The sequence below is a fragment of the Halichondria panicea genome, chromosome 4, assembly GCF_963675165.1.
Source record: "Halichondria panicea chromosome 4, odHalPani1.1, whole genome shotgun sequence".
NCBI lineage: Eukaryota > Metazoa > Porifera > Demospongiae > Suberitida > Halichondriidae > Halichondria > Halichondria panicea.
Genome location: NC_087380.1, coordinates 1,859,603 through 1,879,151, shown reverse-complemented (window position 1 = coordinate 1,879,151; position 19,549 = coordinate 1,859,603). Strand labels below are relative to the sequence as shown.

Sequence of the window (19,549 nt, the reverse complement as noted above, 5' to 3'; positions counted from 1 at the left end):
TTAAATTGAAATTTCCACACATCAAAAAAGTGTACATGCACCCACAGAAAAAGAATCCTACACTATACACATACAATACTGTACAGCTGCTAGTTCAGTTACTAACGGCCCCTGTCCACATGGAATGCAGGGTATTTAAGCATTGTCTCCAGTTCAGGGTTGTGTTTCTCCATCGTGTTGGTGGCATAGTACAGAACTAAACTGAGCAGAGAGTCAAATTCGAATGGTGATGCAAATCCGTACCCCCCAGCAGGGTCTCTGTACACAGGGATCCTCTTGAACCTGCCTCCATCTCTGCACAGGGGAGAAAGAGGAAAGTGATCAAAAATCACATAATCTGATACAAGCAACCATGTATACAATGTACAAAAACAAACTATTGGTGTAATAAGTGGGTTTCAGAGCAACATGCATGTACAGTGTACAGTTACCGATTAAGGCTCATTGTCAAGTTACAAATAAATTAATTGTGATTTTCATCTAGCTAATGGCCTCTCTCTCTATATATATATAGAAACCACACTGGCACAGCAATGAACTATGTCTCTCCTTTACTTACACAATGTCGATGGTGTGTGTGTGACAAGGCATGGTTGAGGACTCCTCCACATTACCCTTAGGTCGAACCAGGAAGGTCCCGTTGGATTTACCAGTGAGCATGTCTCGAGAACCATCTCTCCTGAGGGAGGAGAGGGGGGGGGGGTGACTTCAAAATAAGGTACATTATTGTACAAGTAAATGGTACCAACAATCACTCCATGCCACCACTATACGGTATGAAAGGTGCCCAAACATCGCCTCAACAAGCAATGCTCAAAATGAACACATAGCTACAATGTGATATACCGTACAGCACGGAATTTTCGCAGATTTCGTGGGTCACAAAAATTAAGTCCACGAAAAATTAATTGTTAAATTACCTGCTATAACGTGCAAAGATTTAAGGCGTGGCTTCCGGTAAGCAGCCATCCCACAAACATTGTGCAACGAAATGGCTTTTAGAGGCCAATCCACGAAACATAAGTGCCTCGAAAATTTTGCGCTATACGGTAATTTAACACTGGATATGTGGAAGCTAGCAACCACACACCACTAAGTAAAAACACCTGGAACAGCTGAATGTCTTCTCGTACAAGCCAATGGGGTAGGCTAACTAGATTATGGTCTACACAGTGGTTGGATGGTACATACATGTGGGCTACTGTACTTGGAAATACATAGCAAATGTGCACATGCATTGCACATGTATATTTGGGGATCATTACTGACAGGGATACTCAGTATAGCTATAACTGCACCAAGAGATATTGGTTGACTCACGAGATGCTTGGGTTCATCCAGGCTGACTCTAAAAAGTGCGGCAGGTCACGTGACACCTTCAGATCCTTGTAGCTGATCAGCTGTTGAGACTGCAAGGAAGGAGACATACACGTACACAAGGCAGCACTGTACACTCTCTATCAAACTAATGAACAACTATAGACATTCAAGCAATGATTTAAGGCAAGCAGTTTAGGGTATATTCAACCAATGAGGACAGAACACTAATAGAGCACACCGTTGTACACAGCATCATTTAGACTACTACTGGCCATTCATACAGTTATGTGTGTGCTAGTGACTCACATTGAAGTGAGGGTAGTCGACGACCCTGGGTGGTGGTAACTGTGCAACTGTGGCCACCCTCGGTCTCATGGCAGGGGGCTTCTCACTCGGACCAGGGGGGAGGGCACGCTGGGGGGTGGGGGGGGGGGAAGAATACAAGTGTAACTTGTAGCATTCATTGTGTTTATATAGTAATACAAAAATGTGATTAGAATTTACACTCTTAGTCTACAACCTTTTTCACCTCACTTAAAATATCAGTTTAAAAACAAAAAGAAACTACCACTAATTGACCTCAGGTATGTGTACATATAGTAATGGTCAGAGCTGGGCATGCTCACAGTTTCATATTGTAAATGAATGATTGGTTGTGCAAGACCTACATCTATTTTTAGAGCGTTGTACAGTGGTTTTCCATACCTTTGCAGGCTATACTCCAAGAGCACTGCAACCACAATGTAGTGATTACCTGTCTGTGTTATTTTAGTCCACCCACATCACAAAAATCAATTGGGTTAAATACTGGCTATTGCAGACTTTTCACACAGCTCAAGGGGTTACTACTCTACTTTCACAGCACTCCTTCTATATAATGCTTGAGGTCAACAAGCTGCTTTCGGAAATATCCAATTTTGAGCCTAGTAAATACAGGCCCTCCACTCCCTATAGCAAGTTTATACAAGTTTTAGCTCATATCATTTTGCCACAATGAACCAAGCAACAAGTTAGCTGAGCTACCATCAGAGCTACCATCACTTCAGTCAGACAAAATATGAGACACCTGGAACATTTAGTGGCTATTATAATTATTTGGCGAGTGAGCTATTAGAATTTGATTAATTTGACGTCTTAGGCTACTACAGCAATTAGGTCCACTAATTTGGCAGTTTTGAAATTGCCAAATTAAAACCAGTTACAGTTTGCATTTTGCAGGCCATAATAATAGCAAGTAATTTTGTTGGCTTGTTACTAACAGAAGCCAACCAAAATACTATATTTACTACATTGTGGTTGCAGTGCTCTTGCAGTATAGCCTGCAAAGGTAAGGAAAACCACTGTATTGATGTGTTTAGCCTTCTTTAAGTGAATCCTAGGCGTTTAAGTCGACAGCATAATGTGGCAGCACTTTAGATCTACCAGTAATCTGAACTTCTGAAGCAATTGGGTCTGAATTTTAGGTAGTCGGCTTTTCACAAATTATTTCAATTCATCGTGAGATCATCTAGACAGTGCTCCCTTGGGCTGGCTTTATAAGCAGCGACACATCTCCAGTGAATTGAAATCTATCAACAACCCTCGGGCCAAACATGTAGTAGCTTCAGCAACAAACAATCTATCTGCTGCTTCCCGATGGTACAGCAATTGACAAGCTTTTGCCATACCATTCTCCACCTCAGATACAAATGATTATAGGATTTTGTACAGCCAGGTTCCCCCATTATTACTTGCAATCATTCATTTACTGTGAGCATGCCCAGCTCTGACCATTACTATATGTACACATACCTGAGGTCAATTAGTGGTACATTCTTTTTTTGTTTTTAAAATGTACATTTCAAGTGAGGTGAAAAAGGTTGTTATTATGTATGTTAGTTAAGTTCCTAGGAAGGACAAAGTTACATACAAATTCTTCTCATTGCTCCTACCGGTGGGGTAGTGATGGTGGTCTCTGGTCTGGCCCCTCCCACTCTCCGAGGGTCGTCCTCTCTCAGAGGGGGTGGTCTCTTCCCACCACGCTCTCTCAGCTCCTGGGATATCCGCTGGTAGTCGGACCTGGAGGTGAAGTGAAACACACATATTATGTAAAAGTCAAAAAGTGATGGAGCAAAAACAGCACTAGCATTCCGTATTTTCTTGATTAGTGGCCGCTCTTGTATAAAGGCCGCACTCAAATAGTAGCCTCCTTACAGCCCATTTTTAGTGCAATAGAAGACGCTCTCAATTAGTAGTGAACTTTGACCCTATCTGCTGCACGTGGCAACATTGACTGGTATCTATCACTCCGTGGTAAATAGCAGCTTGTTAGTACTTTAGTAAGACTTTCTCATGGCAGAGTTTAGAGTTCAGGTGAAAATAACTGAATTTGCTGGGGTGCCAGTAGGCCTAATAAACACCTCTCTCGAATTGCAGCCTCCTCTGCCAGCAAAATGAAACATTTAGCCTCTGATCGCGTAAATATGGGAAATAATTAGTGAATAGCAATAAAATCAATGTCTTACCTACAAATACCCACCTCCCCTATAAACACGAGAGCCTGTTTCCACTAATCAATAATTTTAAGGCTTCGAGATAACCAGTTGTACACTGTACCCAGTCCCTCCTCCCCCACTCACTCATTGCGATAGGTGTGCAGCATGGCGTAGGTGGCGTAGAGTCCCTCGTCCTCCTCCACTCCACTAGAGTCAGCCTCAATACGCTCAATACGAGCATTGATCTCATCGTTACGCCAACCACGCTGCTGGAGAAACCTACAAGGGGAGGGGATGGGATGAGATACATGACGTATATTCATAGATTGTAACTTATTGAACACATCCAACTAACTCCTACCATGCACCCTGTGAAATTTCGGGTTTCAAGTGGGATTGTCTTGCTTCTTTTCTATATTTCTAGGCCCGCCCCTGAAGGGTGCCCTGGAAAGCTGCCCCCTCATACCTCCCACAGAGTGACACAACCGCCCCCTCATACCCCACACAGAGTGACACACCCACCTGAGTATCGTGCCCTTTTCGGCCTGTGATCTCTTGAGGCTAGGCTTGAGGTTGTTGAGCTCCATGTCCAGATAGTTCTTGGTGAGCTCCGAGCGGCGTAGCCTCTGGTTGAGATCATCGTGACTGTCTCTCTGGATACGGTAACGTCGGCGGAGGAGGTCAAAATTCGCTAATAACCTGTCAAATGTGTGGTACAGAGATAAAGATTAGAGGAGGAGAAGATACAAGTCTATATAATAATTTATTATTAGCCACAAGTATTTAATTATCTCAGAAACATTTTCTGTAGTGAAAGGATAATTTTAAACGCATCATTGAGCTCCCTGAGAGCTACAAAATGAATGTTTTTGTTTTGAAATTGGACACTCTAGACTCAAGTTATGGGCACTCAAAGTAAACAATTGTTTTGCTCCCACAAGCAGCCATGCAGACTCTGACTCACGATGCTTTCTGTGTCTGGCTGCACTGTGCGTGGTGTCTCTCATGCTCCTGTAGCCCATCCTCCATGATCGTGATGATCTCTTTCTGAGCAGCAATGTCGATACGCATGTTGCGGATCTCCTGTGTATGTGTGGGTGGGTGGGAGGGGTGGAGTGAAAAAATACTCGCCATAAGACATGCAATTACATGTATAAAGAAAGTCAGAGATACTGGCTAGCTATTAGTAAAAGCAGGACTCCTGGTAAAAGGAAAAGCATAAATACCGTATACTTACTGCCCAACCAAAGTAAAGGTCAAGCTATCAACGAGGGTAGCCTAATATCAAGGGAAGACTTGCTCATGGAATTAGCAAACCAAGAATGTCACAGAAACAACCTCTCAACCCACACAAGTACTAGTGTGTTTAGTTGAAGCACAAGCGGGTCGCCATGGAAAGGCTTCTGTTGATCTACCAACTCAAGGAAATTGCAACACACGAAAATCGAATTAAGAAAACAACATGCAGTAGCACATGTATCTAAGGTCAACCGTATCTAGTTATAAACTAAACAAAAAAAAAATTATCATAAAATGTACAATTTTCGAGTTCTACAACTAGTAAGGGATCATTATTCGGTACTCCCATAACCATGGTGATGTGTAACTGACCTCATTGGTCGCCTCGAACTGCTGCTTGAGTGAGTTGTACTTTGTACTCATCTCCTTCAACTCTATCTCCAGGTTACGCAATGTCTCCATCATCCTCTCAACCGTCACCTCAGACTAAAGGGGTCAGGGAGGGGGGAGGTATGGGTGAAGTCACTAAATTCTTGTTTGTCGCCTATAAATGCAGCCTAGTACTACTGTCGACAAGCTTTCTACCAAAAACTGAATGCTCCATGTACATTGTAAGAGGCTGAAAATGATCTGAAACAATTGCGACAGATTGTCAGTATTCAACCCACACCCACCCACACACCCACACACACACACACACACAGACCTCTCTCCCGCCGTCTTCCCCTACGCCCCCTACACACACACACACACACACACACACACAGACCTCTCTCCCGCCGTCTTCCCCTACGCCCCCTACACACACACACACACACACACACACAACACTCACCTCTCTCCCACCGTTCTCCCCCACGTCTGGCATCTTCGCCTGTAACCACACGTCCTTAGACACAGCAATCCCCAGAGTAATATCCAACTTTGGACTATACGGGGCGAGCGTGTGCGTGCGATAGTAGTCTATGAGTGCCATGACTGACGGGAACTCTAGGGGCTCGGCGAAACCATAGTGACCGTCACGGTGCATGATTCTGATGAGTCTATTCACGCCGCTCTTGCGTAGTGTGAGAGTGTAGTAGCCAGGTACCCGTGCAGCGTCTCGTACCAGGAAGGCTCCGTCAGGCATGTCCTTCATGATCTCCGTCACCTCCTCTCTGTGGGGGGGGTGGGGTGGGTGGAAGTGTGTGCGTGTGGAAGTAAAAGTGTGCGTGTGTGGGGGTGGAAGTGTGTGTGGGGGGTGGAAGTGTGTGTGTGGGGGGTGGAAGTGTGTGTGTGTGTGTGTGTGTGGGGCTCAATGATACATGCAGCTACTATACTCGATACAGTGTGTGTGTATGTATGTACACGTTGTATGTATGTGAAAGTCTGCCTTAATGATACAGTAATTATATACATGCAAGGCAGTGTTTACACAGTGTTTGTGTATGTGTGTGTGAGGGGATATAATAGTTGTTCTATAACAAACACACACTCAGCATACACACAAACCAGCATGGCATAAAAGTCTAGAGGCTATAACATGGTGGCCAAAACTAAAGGTATACAAACTTGATAAACTTAATAGTGAAGCACAGACTCACTTAGAGATGTCTGGCCAGTACCAGTCCTGTGTCTGCATGGGTGCGGCCTGCACACCCCCCACAGAGGGGGAGGGGGTGGGGTGGTACGAGTTGGGGGCAAACTGATCCGTAGTCACGTACATATCCCTGAAAATGAATAAAGAACTCAGTCAACTGAATATCTACTCAGTCTACTACGTGTATACTACACATGCTGTACATGTAACGATAGAGAGAAATTTGTCTATTCTTTGGTCACCCTATGACAGACAGATTCATGGTAAAAATGGAGGCATACAAATCGACTTATATAGCTACATAATTATAGTGATTCCATTGTTGGACTACTATCAAATAGTGTCTTGTGCCACAATCATTCAGGACACACACTTAATTACCAGTACACTCGCTCAAAATAAAACAAAATTTGGCCTTTGGAAACTAAAAAAATTCTTTTGAGAGAGCAATGGCACTCCACACCCCCCCTCACCCACCCACACCCCCCCCCGCACACACACTCTACACTCACTGTTCCGGATGCACTACTGGGCCAGACAATGACCCTCTAGCGAAGGGTGTGCCGATACTCGTCTTGCGAGGAGTGGCCATGGGGCGACTGGGAGTGGGCGGGGCAGATCCTCCCATAGAGGGGTGTGGTGGAGTCATCGGAGAGTTCCTATTGTGATGACCATAGCCAATCTCATCGTCCACTGTCAGAGCTCGACTTATCACTGTGTGTGTGTGTGGGTGTGTGAGGAGGAGGTGGGGGTTATAATTATCATTAGGAGAACTGGCACATGTACAGAGAGAAAATGATTTTACCAAGAAAACAGAATGACGGCTATTGCATACAGTGTACATTCCATTGTATTAAGAAGCTTGGTATACCGTATTACTAGAATGTTCTACATATGCGAACTTTGTGAGGGTTGAATTGATCAATTTGCAACAATAAAATCGTAAAACCTAAATTAGTACTGGTAAATACACACCTTGCCAGAACACAGTAGTTAGATCGCAAAGGGTCACTTTTTCTACTGATTTGCAAATCACTCACAAAGGTTTTTCACTCGCAAAATATTCTAGTAATACGGTAATTATATACAGAAATCTTGGTTTCTAGTTCATGCCTCTTCCCAAGCATACTTGCAGAGTATCAACCTAAGATACAACATCAATCAGTGTTAATTTCCCGAGCAAGTGTGCCAACTTGGCAGTGTGGTAGCACTCCTCCTCATGACCACAAGATGTAGTGATGATAGTATGCCTAGTAACACACACACCACTACTAGTACAGGTAGTACTAGTACACCAATAATTCTTGCTATATTACATAGGAAAATCAACACTGAAAATGAAGAGCGATCGAGGCCACCCCACATACATAATTACGACATCCTCTATAATACATACAGCCGTGTTAAGAAGCCTAGCATACTATATGCTTCAACCTGTGTTAGCAGACCACCTCTACATTACAGCCACTGCTAGTTGTTAGTCTGCCCAAGGTCACTACAGTACCTACTACACACACACACATGCTGTTATGGTAATCATACTCCAAATGTTTGTAATTCTACACCTAACAATAGTACAGGTCCATGTGTAGTGCAAATACACTGTTTTCTTATCCACAGTAAGTGACAAATATTCGACTGTAAGCTGACCCCCTGATGGATACCACCCACACTAGAGGTCACCCTCACCTGGTCTGTTGGAGGACAGTCGTGGTGGAGTGGGGACGTCCGAGGCTCTACGAGGGGCCACTCGAGGGGGGAGGGGTGGGCAGCTGCTTAGCGACAGGCCGGGATGACGAGGGGGTGGGGCTACAGGTAGGGAAACAATAACAGTCAAACACTACCATAGTTAGAAACAAGAGTAGCTACGAATTATGACTAATAAAAACAGCATGGAAAGAATTGCTATGGATTCAATATTTTTCCTAAAGTCCTTAGAGCTCGAATAGTGAATACATGTATCAAACTTGAGTGTGAGTGTGTGTGTGGGTGGTGAGTGTGTGTGTGTGTGGTGTGAGGAACAATTAGTGAATGGAATTTGTGACAATATGCTAACAATGGCAAGTGTTTGCACATGAATTAAGTAGTTGTTACATACTCAACACCACACAACACACCTCACACACACCAGCTAACACCTCTACACCAGCTAACACCTCACACACACCAGCTAACACCTCACACACACCAGCTAACACCTCACACACACACCACACCTCACACTAACTCTCTACTAGTGCTTCACTTGAGAGATAGGCAAAGCTTTGTAGATACTGAAATGGTCTCAATAAGGACAACAATAAACACACACACTGATAGGGGAGCATACTGATAGAGAGAGCACACTGATAGAGGAGCATACTGATAGAGAGAGCACACTGATAGAGGAGCATACTGATAGAGAGAGCACACTGATAGAGAGAGCACACTGATAGATAGGGCACACTGATAGAGAGAGCATATTGATAGAGGAGCATACTGATAGAGAGAGCACACTGATAGAGGAGCACACTGATAGAGAGAGCACACTGATAGAGAGAGCACACTGACAGAGAGAGCACACTGATAGAGGAGCATACTGATAGAGAGCACACTGATAGTGAGAGCACACTGATAGTGAGAGCACACTGATAGAGAGGTAACTCTGTACAGTACACTACAGGCAATTTGATTGCTTTCCAAGCAGCTGTACATGTATGACACCTACAGTACATTCATGATTACCTAGATAAGACACCAGGTTTCCCAGTCAGGATATAACCCAGCCAGGATATAAAAATGAACTCACCAGGACGAGAAGCTACTCAAGCAGGGTCTAAAGTAATGATATAATAGTTCCTAGTGTGAGTTGTACTTTAATACTCCCTGCCACATTGTGAGATAATTCTAAAACAAGGCATGTTACTATGTATATGCAAGGCAGCAAACAGTGTGAGTCATTGAAAGTAAGGTGGTGTGAAGTTACATCATCACGGTGAGGTGTTTACATCTGTGCTTGTATTCAGTTGCTAAGATCAACACGGTCAATGAGTAACACATCTCCCTAACAAAACACTCAGTAATCAATTTTCCCATTGGGATGATAAAACACACTGAAAAAATACACTTTCAACTTCAAGCCAATTGATAATTATTCACATGTGGACCTGGCAGTTATTGCAAGGAGGACATTATTTATAATACTAATGAAAACACAATGCTTGCACAAATCGGTGATACATGTAACAAGTTAGCTGTCATTGCATTATGTACAGATAATCGCGATAGGAACACACAAACCGCTATCAATAGATTAATCTAATCGTGTACAGGGTTCACGAACTGGTAAGCATTAAAATTGACGGAAGTCACGTATTAAGTACAGAAACAGAGGAGGAGGGGTCACTGTAGTGGGGGTGCAGAGATGGGACCATACAAGCACCACAATGATAGTAGTAACATATATCACACACTGACATAGCTATAGAGGAAGTTACAATGCCTAAAAGGTAATCCACAAAGCAATGAAAGTCCTATAATTATGTGAGTCTAGTGACAGATTGTACCGTATTACAATGTATGGACTGTACACTGTCAATGAGAGAGAAACACAACACCTTTTAATTGCTCGTTAGCGGGCAGAAGCTTCAACCACAAGAATTATAATGGAATGCGACAGAAAGTGACAGCATACACTCAACAAGCGTCTATTATGTACCAAGACAGCACACAACTAAAATTATACTAACAGGTTGTTTACATAGCGACAGCAAAACATGTAGAGCTGAGTGAAATACTAGTGAGCTTCCCACACGTCTACTAAAGACACGATTATCAATATCCATGCATATGCTAGCTGCTCATAACCTCAACATTATAGGTAGCTCACCTGGAGGGCCATGGCCCCGGGGGCTAACGGTGGAGGAGAGATCAGACATTCCAGGACAATATTGAGCAGGGTTTGACCCTTTGCACCTCCAAAGAGCTTCCTCTACAAAATCAGTGGAGCTTTATTGATAGATCCAACACTTCAGAGTAGGCTTTATAGGTTGTTTGAAGCAGCTATAAGCTTAGTTCCTTGCTGCCCTCATTGCCTTGCCTTGTTTTTGATTTCCTACATTAAAATAACACGTGACAGCTTCTTAGTTCTGGATGCTGTCGCTCCACCTACTGCACGTGAAGTAGTAGTCTAGCTTTCTCCCTTTTGAGTTTCTAAAAGTCAAGTCTAAAAGCTGCGCAATGGCGAGCAGGACTCGATCATCGGGGCAAGCAAGCGGCTCTAGTGGTTCCCCAGCACAAAGTAAGCATCTCTAAACAATCTTATAGGAGCTTGTAAACATTCTGTAAACTTACAAGCAAAACTACAAGAAGCGACGAGCCCCGCCCCCAAATTACTGCAGATTTTATCTTTACAGGTAGGAACAGTAGGGAAATGATTGCCCAGTACACCACTGGGAAGAAGTTTAAAGTGAAGGTAAGCACTCGCTACCTCTGTTGTCACTGTCAAAGAAGTGAAGTTATTTTAGTCATCTTTCACTCCCACTGGTTTTGTGTTATATAAAAAAGGTGCTTAACTGTTAATAGCATTCAATGAACTAGAACGTGAACAATTGGTGCTTTGAGAATTCAAAGACATGCTCTTAGTGTACAATGACCCATAGAAGACTACATACTCAAGATATAGATGTGATTGTAAACTCAGTGACCCGCTGTATCGATTGCATTCAATTACTGATTCTAGGAAAAAGACTAAGACTTATTATAAACCGTGACCAACTTAGAAAACACTGCACAGTTATTACTGTGCGTATGACGTTGTTATTTTGAACAGTTGTTAATATTGTACCTACATTTTTGGTTTCAGTGTCTTGGCAACCAGGAGATGTACGAGTTTAGACCAGGTGATCCGGCAGCCAAGGAGATTATCAGGAAACTGAGACAAGACAGCTCTCGACTGAAGAACAAAGTCAAGGCAACCATCACTATACAACTCAGGGAACTAACTGTCTATGATGAGAAAGTTAAGGTTAGTTTTTGAACCATTAATTACCTACATGTAGTATAGCGGGTAATTTTCGTCGGTGAAAATGTTCGTATGAGCCACCAAGTTTAATATTTTGTATTCTAAATATCCATGCATTGTATGACGTAGAACCTATTGTACCGTTAATAATTTCTCCGTTGTCTGTTTTAATTTTCGGATTTAGATCATACGATAAAAACCCACTATATATATACGGTATCATCATTTCTGGTCTACCGGTTGTTTAGGCCTATAGTCATTAGCTTGCAGTGTTGGAGATGATAATAGGTTATTGTGACAGTACTGAGGATGCACATGATTGGCATGTACGGCAGCGTTGTCATGACTATGTATTAGTCGCCTCGCCCATGTACTAGTCATTGCAACTATAATTATCAGCCCCATTATAAGTATTGTAGCCAAAATTGTTGAGCATCATAACACGTACTTATTCTATCTGTAGGCCATATCCCTCTCTGTGCCGATCAGGAAGGTCAAGTTTGTGTGTCATGATCACCAAGACTACTCAGTGTTTGCGATTATCGTACAATTTGAGAGGCCTGACTCAGTAGGATACAAGCTCTACTGCTACCAGGCTGAGCAGAAAGTGGTAGGTCTCACAGATTGTTTCAGTCCACCTCGTAATTATCCCTACATCTATAAACTGAATCAGATTGAATCGTAGGAGATCTAGCTGTACTATAATAATGCGTGTGGAGGAGTTTACTGTACTGCATAGAAGGCTACATGTGTGTGATTTTATAGTTGTACTTTCTGCTTGTTGATTTGCAGTCAGTGAATTTTGTTCGATCGTTGAACGAGGTGTTCCAACTCGTCCATAAGATCATGCAAGCCAAGAGACAGAAAACTCAGGCTGCTCAGGGATCTGCCAGCAGGCAGGACAGCACCTCTAGTCAGCCAGGCCGTAAAGGTATACACTCAACTAGCTATACTATAATGTAGAGAATCCTTCACCTGTCAATTACCCAACTTTTAGTTATTTTGTAGGTGGGCACTTGTGTAATCGAGCAGTATCATGTAGCTGCTGTTTGAAATACCACACTCATTCTCAACTATATCTATTACAGAATCCAAGGATGAGAGTGAGAGTCCTCCACCTGAAGATCCACCCGTCCTCCTTGGTTTTGGGATACCCGCTCCCCCTCCCTCATACAAGGCTGCCATATCACACAAGAATAATGACAAATACCGGGTATGTGATACCATGCAGAGTATATTGAATCACTAAAGCATCCTGCTCGGTATAATACCCCTGCATGTACATTTATAGTTTCTGTGTATAATATTAAATAATGTTCATAACATAATGCTATTATTTTGTCTCTAGAAACCAGAGGGCGTGCAAGCAGCACCAGTGGTTCTTGCACCTCCACCTAAATCTTCACCCACAGCCAGTGGCAGGAGCAGGCCTCAACCCACGGCTCGTCAGCAAACCACACCCTCTCTTCCCAGCCTTGGACCACCCCCTGGCTCTCGTCCAGTGCCTAGACCAAGAGGATCAGTACGACAGGCTAGCCAAGAGCAGATAACTACCTCACCAGCTCAAGCTACTGCACAACCTACTGCACAAGCTTGGCCAACAGCAACCCAGCCAGCTCAGTCGATTCAAGCTACTTCACAACCTACTGCACAAGCTTGGCCAACAGCAACCCAGCCAGCTCAGTCGATTCAAGCTACTGCACAACCTACTGCACAAGCTTGGCCAACAGCAACCCAGCCAGCTCAGTCGATTCAAGCTACTGCACAACCTACTGCACAAGCTTGGCCAACAGCAACCCAGCCAGCTCAGTCGATTCAAGCTACTTCACAACCTACTGCACAAGCTTGGCCAACAGCAACCCAGCCAGCTCAGTCGGTTCAACCTTCTACACAGCCACAGTCACCTGCTAACACTGAGGGAGCAGGAGCAACTGGGGTGGAGTCTGCTCTACCAACACAGGTGGGTAATTTTGTGGTGATTGTATACGCTAAGTTTTATGTATGTATATAGTTAGCACAGATGTGCTTGCTGTGTAAGTACATTCACTGGAATACTTTTACTATTGTTGATGACATTCATACGTCGTGTTCACAAGCTTTTCAATGAATGTCCATCAAAGCATTCCTCCCATTCCTTGTTTGGCACTGTCTCTATCTAAGAGCATTATTATTGATATTTAATTGATACTATTCATTGCTTTGTATAGGGCACGGCAGACGTGTGGGGAGAGTGGAGATCATTGGAAGGAGAATTGCAGAGTTTGGCACAGGTAAATTATCTACATGAATAAATTATCGTACAATACAAAAGAGCTACATTTCCATGTACATACATGTAGTATAATTATGTACAAAGTATAATTATAATTTTCTGTTAGTTGAGGATTTATGCATTTATTTTCTGTAGGAGGTTGGTGTTGATATGAACTCCAATGCTGGAAATTCGTTCGATGGACAAGTGAGCTTTTCACCTGGATTTAACGAAGATCCTTTTGCCGATAATTTCTTCCAAACGTCCTTCGGCTTATCCAACACGACTCCTGTAAACCAAGAAAACTCGGGAAACGTTGATATTTTCGCTTCATTTGCTGAGACCCCACAACCAGCTCAAACTGACCCATTCTCAAGCCCCGTTACAACATCAGCTTCTTCATCGTCTGTGAACAATAGTCAACCATCACAATTGGCAGCATTCGAAGATCCTTTCGGCAGTCCTATTATTACTGGCTCCACCCAAATTGCTCCACCTACTTTTCCAACAGCGGAATCTGACCTGTTTACAGCAAACTCCGCAAGTACTGCAACTGTGACACCATCAACAGAAGACCCGTTCAGTAGTATCACAACGTCCACCGCTAACGCATCAGGAACAACATTTGTGGGCAACAATGACTTTGGATCAAATTTTGCAACCACTGAAACTCCTTTGTCTGCAGTTTTATTCGAGTCAAACTTTTCCGAATCTCCAGTGCCCGCCACCTCTGGTCCACCACCAGAACTACCTCCCCCACCTCTTCCAAGAGAGCAGCCACCCCCGCCTCCCCCAAGAGAGCGGTCACTCCCACCCCCACCTCCCTCAAGACAGCGGCCATCAAGCAGATCCTCTGGTTCCAACGTTTCTGCGTTGTCAATTACAGCGAGTTCATTTGATGCTGCAAGTTTCTCCGAACTTTCAATACCTATGCCCACATCAACTCCGATACTTGAAGCACCCGTACTGTCCCCTCCCTCAAATGTTAAGTCGTCCATCAGTTCAAGTGTAGCCCCATCACAAGTGCAAGCAACCCCAGTGCCATTTGAGTCAGTCTTCTCAGAGCTGCCGAAAGACCCGTACACTTCATCACCTTTGGCTCCCAGCACAGCTCCCACACTGGAATCAGCTACATTGTTTGAAGCAGATTTTTTCCAACCACCAGCGAATGTACCCACTGCTACAGCAGCACCAGCTAAGCCAGGACCGCTGTTGGCAGGCCCCCCTTCAAATCCACGCTCTCGATCTCGTGGCAAAGTTAGCGACTCTGTTACCAATACAACGGTACCACAGCAAAGTTCGTTCCAAAGTCCAAGCAATAGCATAAACTCGGATTTATTCTCTCTACAGACCACAAACAGTGTTTTTCAACCAGAAGCACCAGCTCCTAATGCTACTGCATTTACTGCCACTCAGGCCATTGGGGCACAGCCTCCTAACTTTCCTGTTGATTTGAATTGGGGTGTGAGTGACCTTCAGTCCCCGGCTGCTATTTTTCAAGCAGGACCTGTACAGCCTGAAATGGCTTCTCATTTCCCTGGTAATCAAAGCTTGGGATATATCGATCCAGCTCAACAAAGTTTTCCAGTAGATCCAGGCTGGGGTGGTAACAACTATCAGCAGCAAGCAGCCTTTCCTCCCGCTGTAGCTCCACAGCAACAGCAATCCTTCCCGGCTCAAGGCTACGGACAGGGGGACATGTTTCAACAAGACAATGCACAGGCAATGTATCAACTCCCGGTACAAGAACCACCAGTAATGCGTGCACATCCTCCCCAAATGGACTCTGGAATCTACTCTCCACCGCAAACAAACTCCTTCATGAGCGATCAAGCTGTAGACATGTCGTTGAATCCCTTTGCCGGAGAATTTAGCTCACCCCCATATGCTATTCACTCGAGTACACCCCAAACACCAGGCATGAACGGTTACGCTCAGCACCCAGCCTCTCCCCCCGCCCCACCCCCTAGGGCAGTGATAAATGGACCGGATCCATTTGCAGAGCTACTTCCGTTAGCACTAAGTCCGAGCAAAGACACAAGCAAGAAGATTGAAGAACCACAAGCACCTCCTGTTACCACTAACGAAACTCCTAAGACCACACAGCCAAAACTACAACCCAAAAGACCGTCTCTAAACGATTTGTACAAGGAGAAACATAGTTTCAAAGCGCTTAGTGTGGACACTGCAGAGACAGATTCTATCCACAAAGAACCAGGCGATGATAACTCCAACTCGTCGTCACCGTGGATAGCATTCTAAGTAGTATATCGTTAATAGGTGTCAAGTACCTTAAAGTATTGTTTTTATACGCATTTATATTGCACGTTTTTAGCATTGTTAGCACATTATTGTAATGTAGAATTTATATATACATCATGTAGTCTGTCTTTCATATTTAGAATTTGTAGAATTATGTACAATGTTTCATATTTATCGTATCTATTCTATTTTTATGAGTTCGCTGTTGAAGCGTGATAAATGAGATTCATTTGGTTGGAGTGTGCGAGTGTAGTCCAGCATTCTTCTATAGGGTTGATGGGATGTGGCACTCAGACGTTCTGCAGTAAAGTAATTATATAACTTAGTACCTATACAACAGACTTAGTTACTGACCTCTTCCTTGCAGAAAGTAACTGACATGTCCTTTCCAGTTCTCCCCACTCCCATAAATCTTGCCATTCTGTGATAGTATATACAATAATTATGAAGCTGCAAAAATTGTACCTTTACCTGAATAATCACAGCTCTATTTTTCATGTCCAGTTGCCATGGTGGTACATACCTCTTTGGGAGCAAGGGGTGGTAATTGGAGAACCTTAGTCCTCTCTGCTCGGCCCCCTTACCTTTGTTGGATGCTGTGCTTCTCTGTGACATGGCTCCGCTAAAATGTTGCTAAAAAATGCGTGGGAGGACGAATTGTTATTCTAGCCCCACCCCCCTTTTGCTAATTCTATGCGCATGTGCTGGTAGATGAAGCTCTGCCAATGCCAATGGACATGACTATGCAAGAATCTCAGTAACTCTATAGAGGTAATACTTAACAGTACATGTTTCTATGTTTGGGTGGACAGAAACTATTATATGAACTGCTATGAACTATGAGTGTTTGTATAAAGAAACAAAAATAACAGTAACATGCTCTACAGATGTTGAATACTATATGCTAATCCCTTCCATCAATAGTTAGAGAATTCGTTGTTCAATCCTTCGCTTATTGTAAAGAGATTACTTTTTTAGATGTTGTAATGATGGTTTCTAGAGTTTTAGCTACTTCACCAGCAATAACTCCAACAGTAACAACAGAAGTTGTGGCTATAAGTACTAGTACAATGATGCCAAGTAACTTTACAACAGTGACAACAAGAGCTACTAACTCACCAACAACAACTCCAGCAGTAACAACAGTAGCTACTAACTCACCAACAATAACTCCAGCAGTAACAACAGTAGCTACTAACTCACCAACAATAACTCCAGCAGTAACAACAGTAGCTACTAACTCACCAACAATAACTCCAGCAGTAACAACAGTAGCTACTAACTCACCAACAATAACTCCAGCAGTAACAACAGTAGCTACTAACTCACCAACAATAACTCCAGCAGTAACAACAGTAGCTACTAACTCACCAACGGCAACTCCAGCAGTAACAACAGGAGCTACTAACTCATCAACAACCTTGGTCCTCTCTCCTGGATGCTGCATGTGCTTCTCTGTGACATGGCTCTGTTATGATTAGCTAAAAATGCGTGGGAGAGTAACTCTTTGTTGTAGCCCCACCCCTCTTTTGCAAGGTATATTTATGTGCATGTGCAAAATGCATGCAGCAGCAGCAGCAGTGGTTCCTTGTGGGGTAAGCTCTGCCAATGGACACGACTCTGCAAGAACCTCAGTATCTCTATATGGAAGAGGAGGAGGTAGTATATTATATTTACAATACATATAGATTATATGCAGGTGCATTCTTATACGTTTCAGTGAACAAAAACTATGAGTGTTTATACAAACAACAATAACATATTTCTACAGATGGTGAATGTTATATAATTATACTAATCCTCTAGCTTGCCTATAGAGAATTTGTTGATCAAGCGTTTGACTATTGTAAAGAGAGATGCTTTCGATTAGTTTGTTAGCCGTTGTAATGATGTCTTCTATTAGAGTAATTGCTACTACCGGTAGTGGTGATGGTACAACACTTGGTCCAGAAACTACTACATCACTACCGATGTCAACAGCAGATAATTCTTTGAGTGTCCTGATTGGTGGAGTTCTTGGTGGCATACTTGCTGTTAGCTTACCAATCATTATCATTGGAATAATTGTTGTTATCCTCTTATTGAAGCTGTTATATACTCGCACAACACCGAGCAAAAGGTAGGTTTCTAGTGATTCTTGTATGCATCTAATAAAAAGCTTGTGCATTAATTTTTCTTACACATGCAGGCAGAGGGCGCAGTTGATGTTTGATGAAGTTGAGAAAGAAGGCTCCTCGAAAACCATGAGTGATTCAGAGAGCAGCCCCCCACCACCTGCTACTTGGCGTAAAGTCACCATACGCAAAACAGTTAAGCAAACAGAGGAAATGGAACTGAAAGTTGTGGGAGGAGAGTTTGATCAACAATATAAAGAAAGCACACAAGCAAACATTGATCAGGATAGTTCTAAAGTGCAGGTAGAGATGTCTGAGCAAGTTGAGAACAAGAAGACCGAGACAGCTGAGGGCCAAGCTGCTGGAGACCAGAGTGGAGAAGCCAAGGCTACAAATCAAAATGAGGTCGAGACTCAAAGTGAAGCCAAAGTTGATAGTGGGGAGACAAAAACCGAAGATCAAGTAGAAAAGAAAGCTGACAAACCACTAGAAGTGAAAACTGAAGATCAAACCGATGATCCAAAAGGGGAAGATCAACCAGCTACCAAGAGTGATGCTGAACAAGCAGAACCAGATGCCGAAAAGAAGACAGACGATCAAGCAGTGGCCGTGGATGCAAATGCCGAGCAGCCAAAAGAAGAGCCCAGCAAACCTCTAGAGGAGAAATCAGAAACTGACGAGAAAAAAGATGCCCCAACCGAGAGCTGTGAGTCAGACAAGACAAAGGAGCTGCAACCAGAGAGCACTGAAAAAACTGACAAAGATGCCCCAACCGAGAGCTGTGAGTCAGACAAGACAAAGGAGCCGCAACCAGAGAGCACTGAACAAACTGACAAAGATGCCTCAACCGAGAGCTGTGATTCAGACAAGGCAAAGGAGCCGCAACCAGAGAGCACTGAACAAGCTGACAAAGATACCCCAAAAGAGGAGACTAAAGCTGAAGACAAGACTTCGGAGGTGCCCAAAGATTCTAGTGGAGACGAGGTAAAGAAACCAGAGGAGCCAACTGGTGGTGATAAAGAAAGCGAGAAATCAACTGAGACGACTGGAGAAGTGGAAAAGAAAGAAGAGAAAGCTCAAGTAGAGGAAGTTGCAAGCGAAGTAACAAAAGACAATAAATCAGAAGATAGTAGCAAGTAAGATATGTCTTGAGACAATACATAGCTAGTTAGTAGCAAGAAATCTCTCATATTTATTGGCTCATGTGCCCATGCAGTTGTGTGTTTATGAACAGGCTAGCTTAGTTTATCATTTCTGTTATTCTACCATGTTAGTTTTCCTGATGGCAGATGTTTTCATGTTTACTGA

At 43.4% G+C, this 19,549-nt stretch overlaps 3 protein-coding genes across 3 annotated transcripts; 2 read left to right on the top strand and 1 right to left on the bottom strand.

Moving 5' to 3' along the window:
- Window positions 1-9: 9 nt before the first annotated feature.
- On the bottom strand, window positions 10-10,738 carry LOC135335046 (phosphatidylinositol 3-kinase regulatory subunit gamma-like). The gene is made up of 14 exons (XM_064530438.1): window positions 10,481-10,738; window positions 8,302-8,421; window positions 7,125-7,326; window positions 6,617-6,742; window positions 5,869-6,190; window positions 5,406-5,519; window positions 4,759-4,877; window positions 4,317-4,493; window positions 3,939-4,073; window positions 3,252-3,378; window positions 1,627-1,734; window positions 1,321-1,409; window positions 560-679; window positions 10-294 (listed from the first exon to the last, which is right to left on the bottom strand). The coding sequence occupies exons 1-14, from the start codon at window positions 10,527-10,529 to the stop codon at window positions 102-104; spliced, it is 2,001 nt and encodes a 666-aa protein (XP_064386508.1). The 5' UTR covers window positions 10,530-10,738; the 3' UTR covers window positions 10-101.
- LOC135335045 (mucin-2-like) lies at window positions 10,739-16,366 on the top strand. The gene is made up of 9 exons (XM_064530437.1): window positions 10,739-10,891; window positions 11,007-11,065; window positions 11,456-11,617; window positions 12,078-12,224; window positions 12,407-12,545; window positions 12,703-12,827; window positions 12,963-13,574; window positions 13,822-13,884; window positions 14,022-16,366. Exons 1-9 carry the CDS (start codon window positions 10,831-10,833, stop codon window positions 16,125-16,127), a joined length of 3,474 nt encoding a protein of 1,157 aa, XP_064386507.1. The 5' UTR covers window positions 10,739-10,830; the 3' UTR covers window positions 16,128-16,366.
- Window positions 16,367-17,940: 1,574 nt separating this feature from the next.
- On the top strand, window positions 17,941-19,549 carry LOC135335052 (neurofilament medium polypeptide-like). Its single transcript, XM_064530445.1, has 2 exons — window positions 17,941-18,246; window positions 18,316-19,549. The coding sequence occupies exons 1-2, from the start codon at window positions 17,984-17,986 to the stop codon at window positions 19,379-19,381; spliced, it is 1,329 nt and encodes a 442-aa protein (XP_064386515.1). The 5' UTR covers window positions 17,941-17,983; the 3' UTR covers window positions 19,382-19,549.

What these genes read in the sequence shown, in the direction of transcription:
- LOC135335052 (XM_064530445.1), top strand. Translation starts at nt 17,984, where the DNA reads ATGCTTTCGATTAGTTTGTTAGCCGTTGTAATGATGTCTTCTATTAGA. An exon ending in CGCACAACACCGAGCAAAAG is followed by an intron (nt 18,247 to 18,315) that starts GTAGGTTTCTAG and finishes TTACACATGCAG; the next exon opens with GCAGAGGGCGCAGTTGATGT.
- LOC135335045 (XM_064530437.1), top strand. Translation starts at nt 10,831, where the DNA reads ATGGCGAGCAGGACTCGATCATCGGGGCAAGCAAGCGGCTCTAGTGGT. An exon ending in TAGTGGTTCCCCAGCACAAA is followed by an intron (nt 10,892 to 11,006) that starts GTAAGCATCTCT and finishes TTATCTTTACAG; the next exon opens with GTAGGAACAGTAGGGAAATG. An exon ending in TCTATGATGAGAAAGTTAAG is followed by an intron (nt 11,618 to 12,077) that starts GTTAGTTTTTGA and finishes TTCTATCTGTAG; the next exon opens with GCCATATCCCTCTCTGTGCC.
- LOC135335046 (XM_064530438.1), bottom strand. Translation starts at nt 10,529, where the DNA reads ATGTCTGATCTCTCCTCCACCGTTAGCCCCCGGGGCCATGGCCCTCCA. An exon ending in ACTGTCCTCCAACAGACCAG is followed by an intron (nt 7,327 to 8,301) that starts GTGAGGGTGACC and finishes ACACACACACAG; the next exon opens with TGATAAGTCGAGCTCTGACA. An exon ending in GGGAGAACGGTGGGAGAGAG is followed by an intron (nt 5,520 to 5,868) that starts GTGAGTGTTGTG and finishes TGACCCCTTTAG; the next exon opens with TCTGAGGTGACGGTTGAGAG.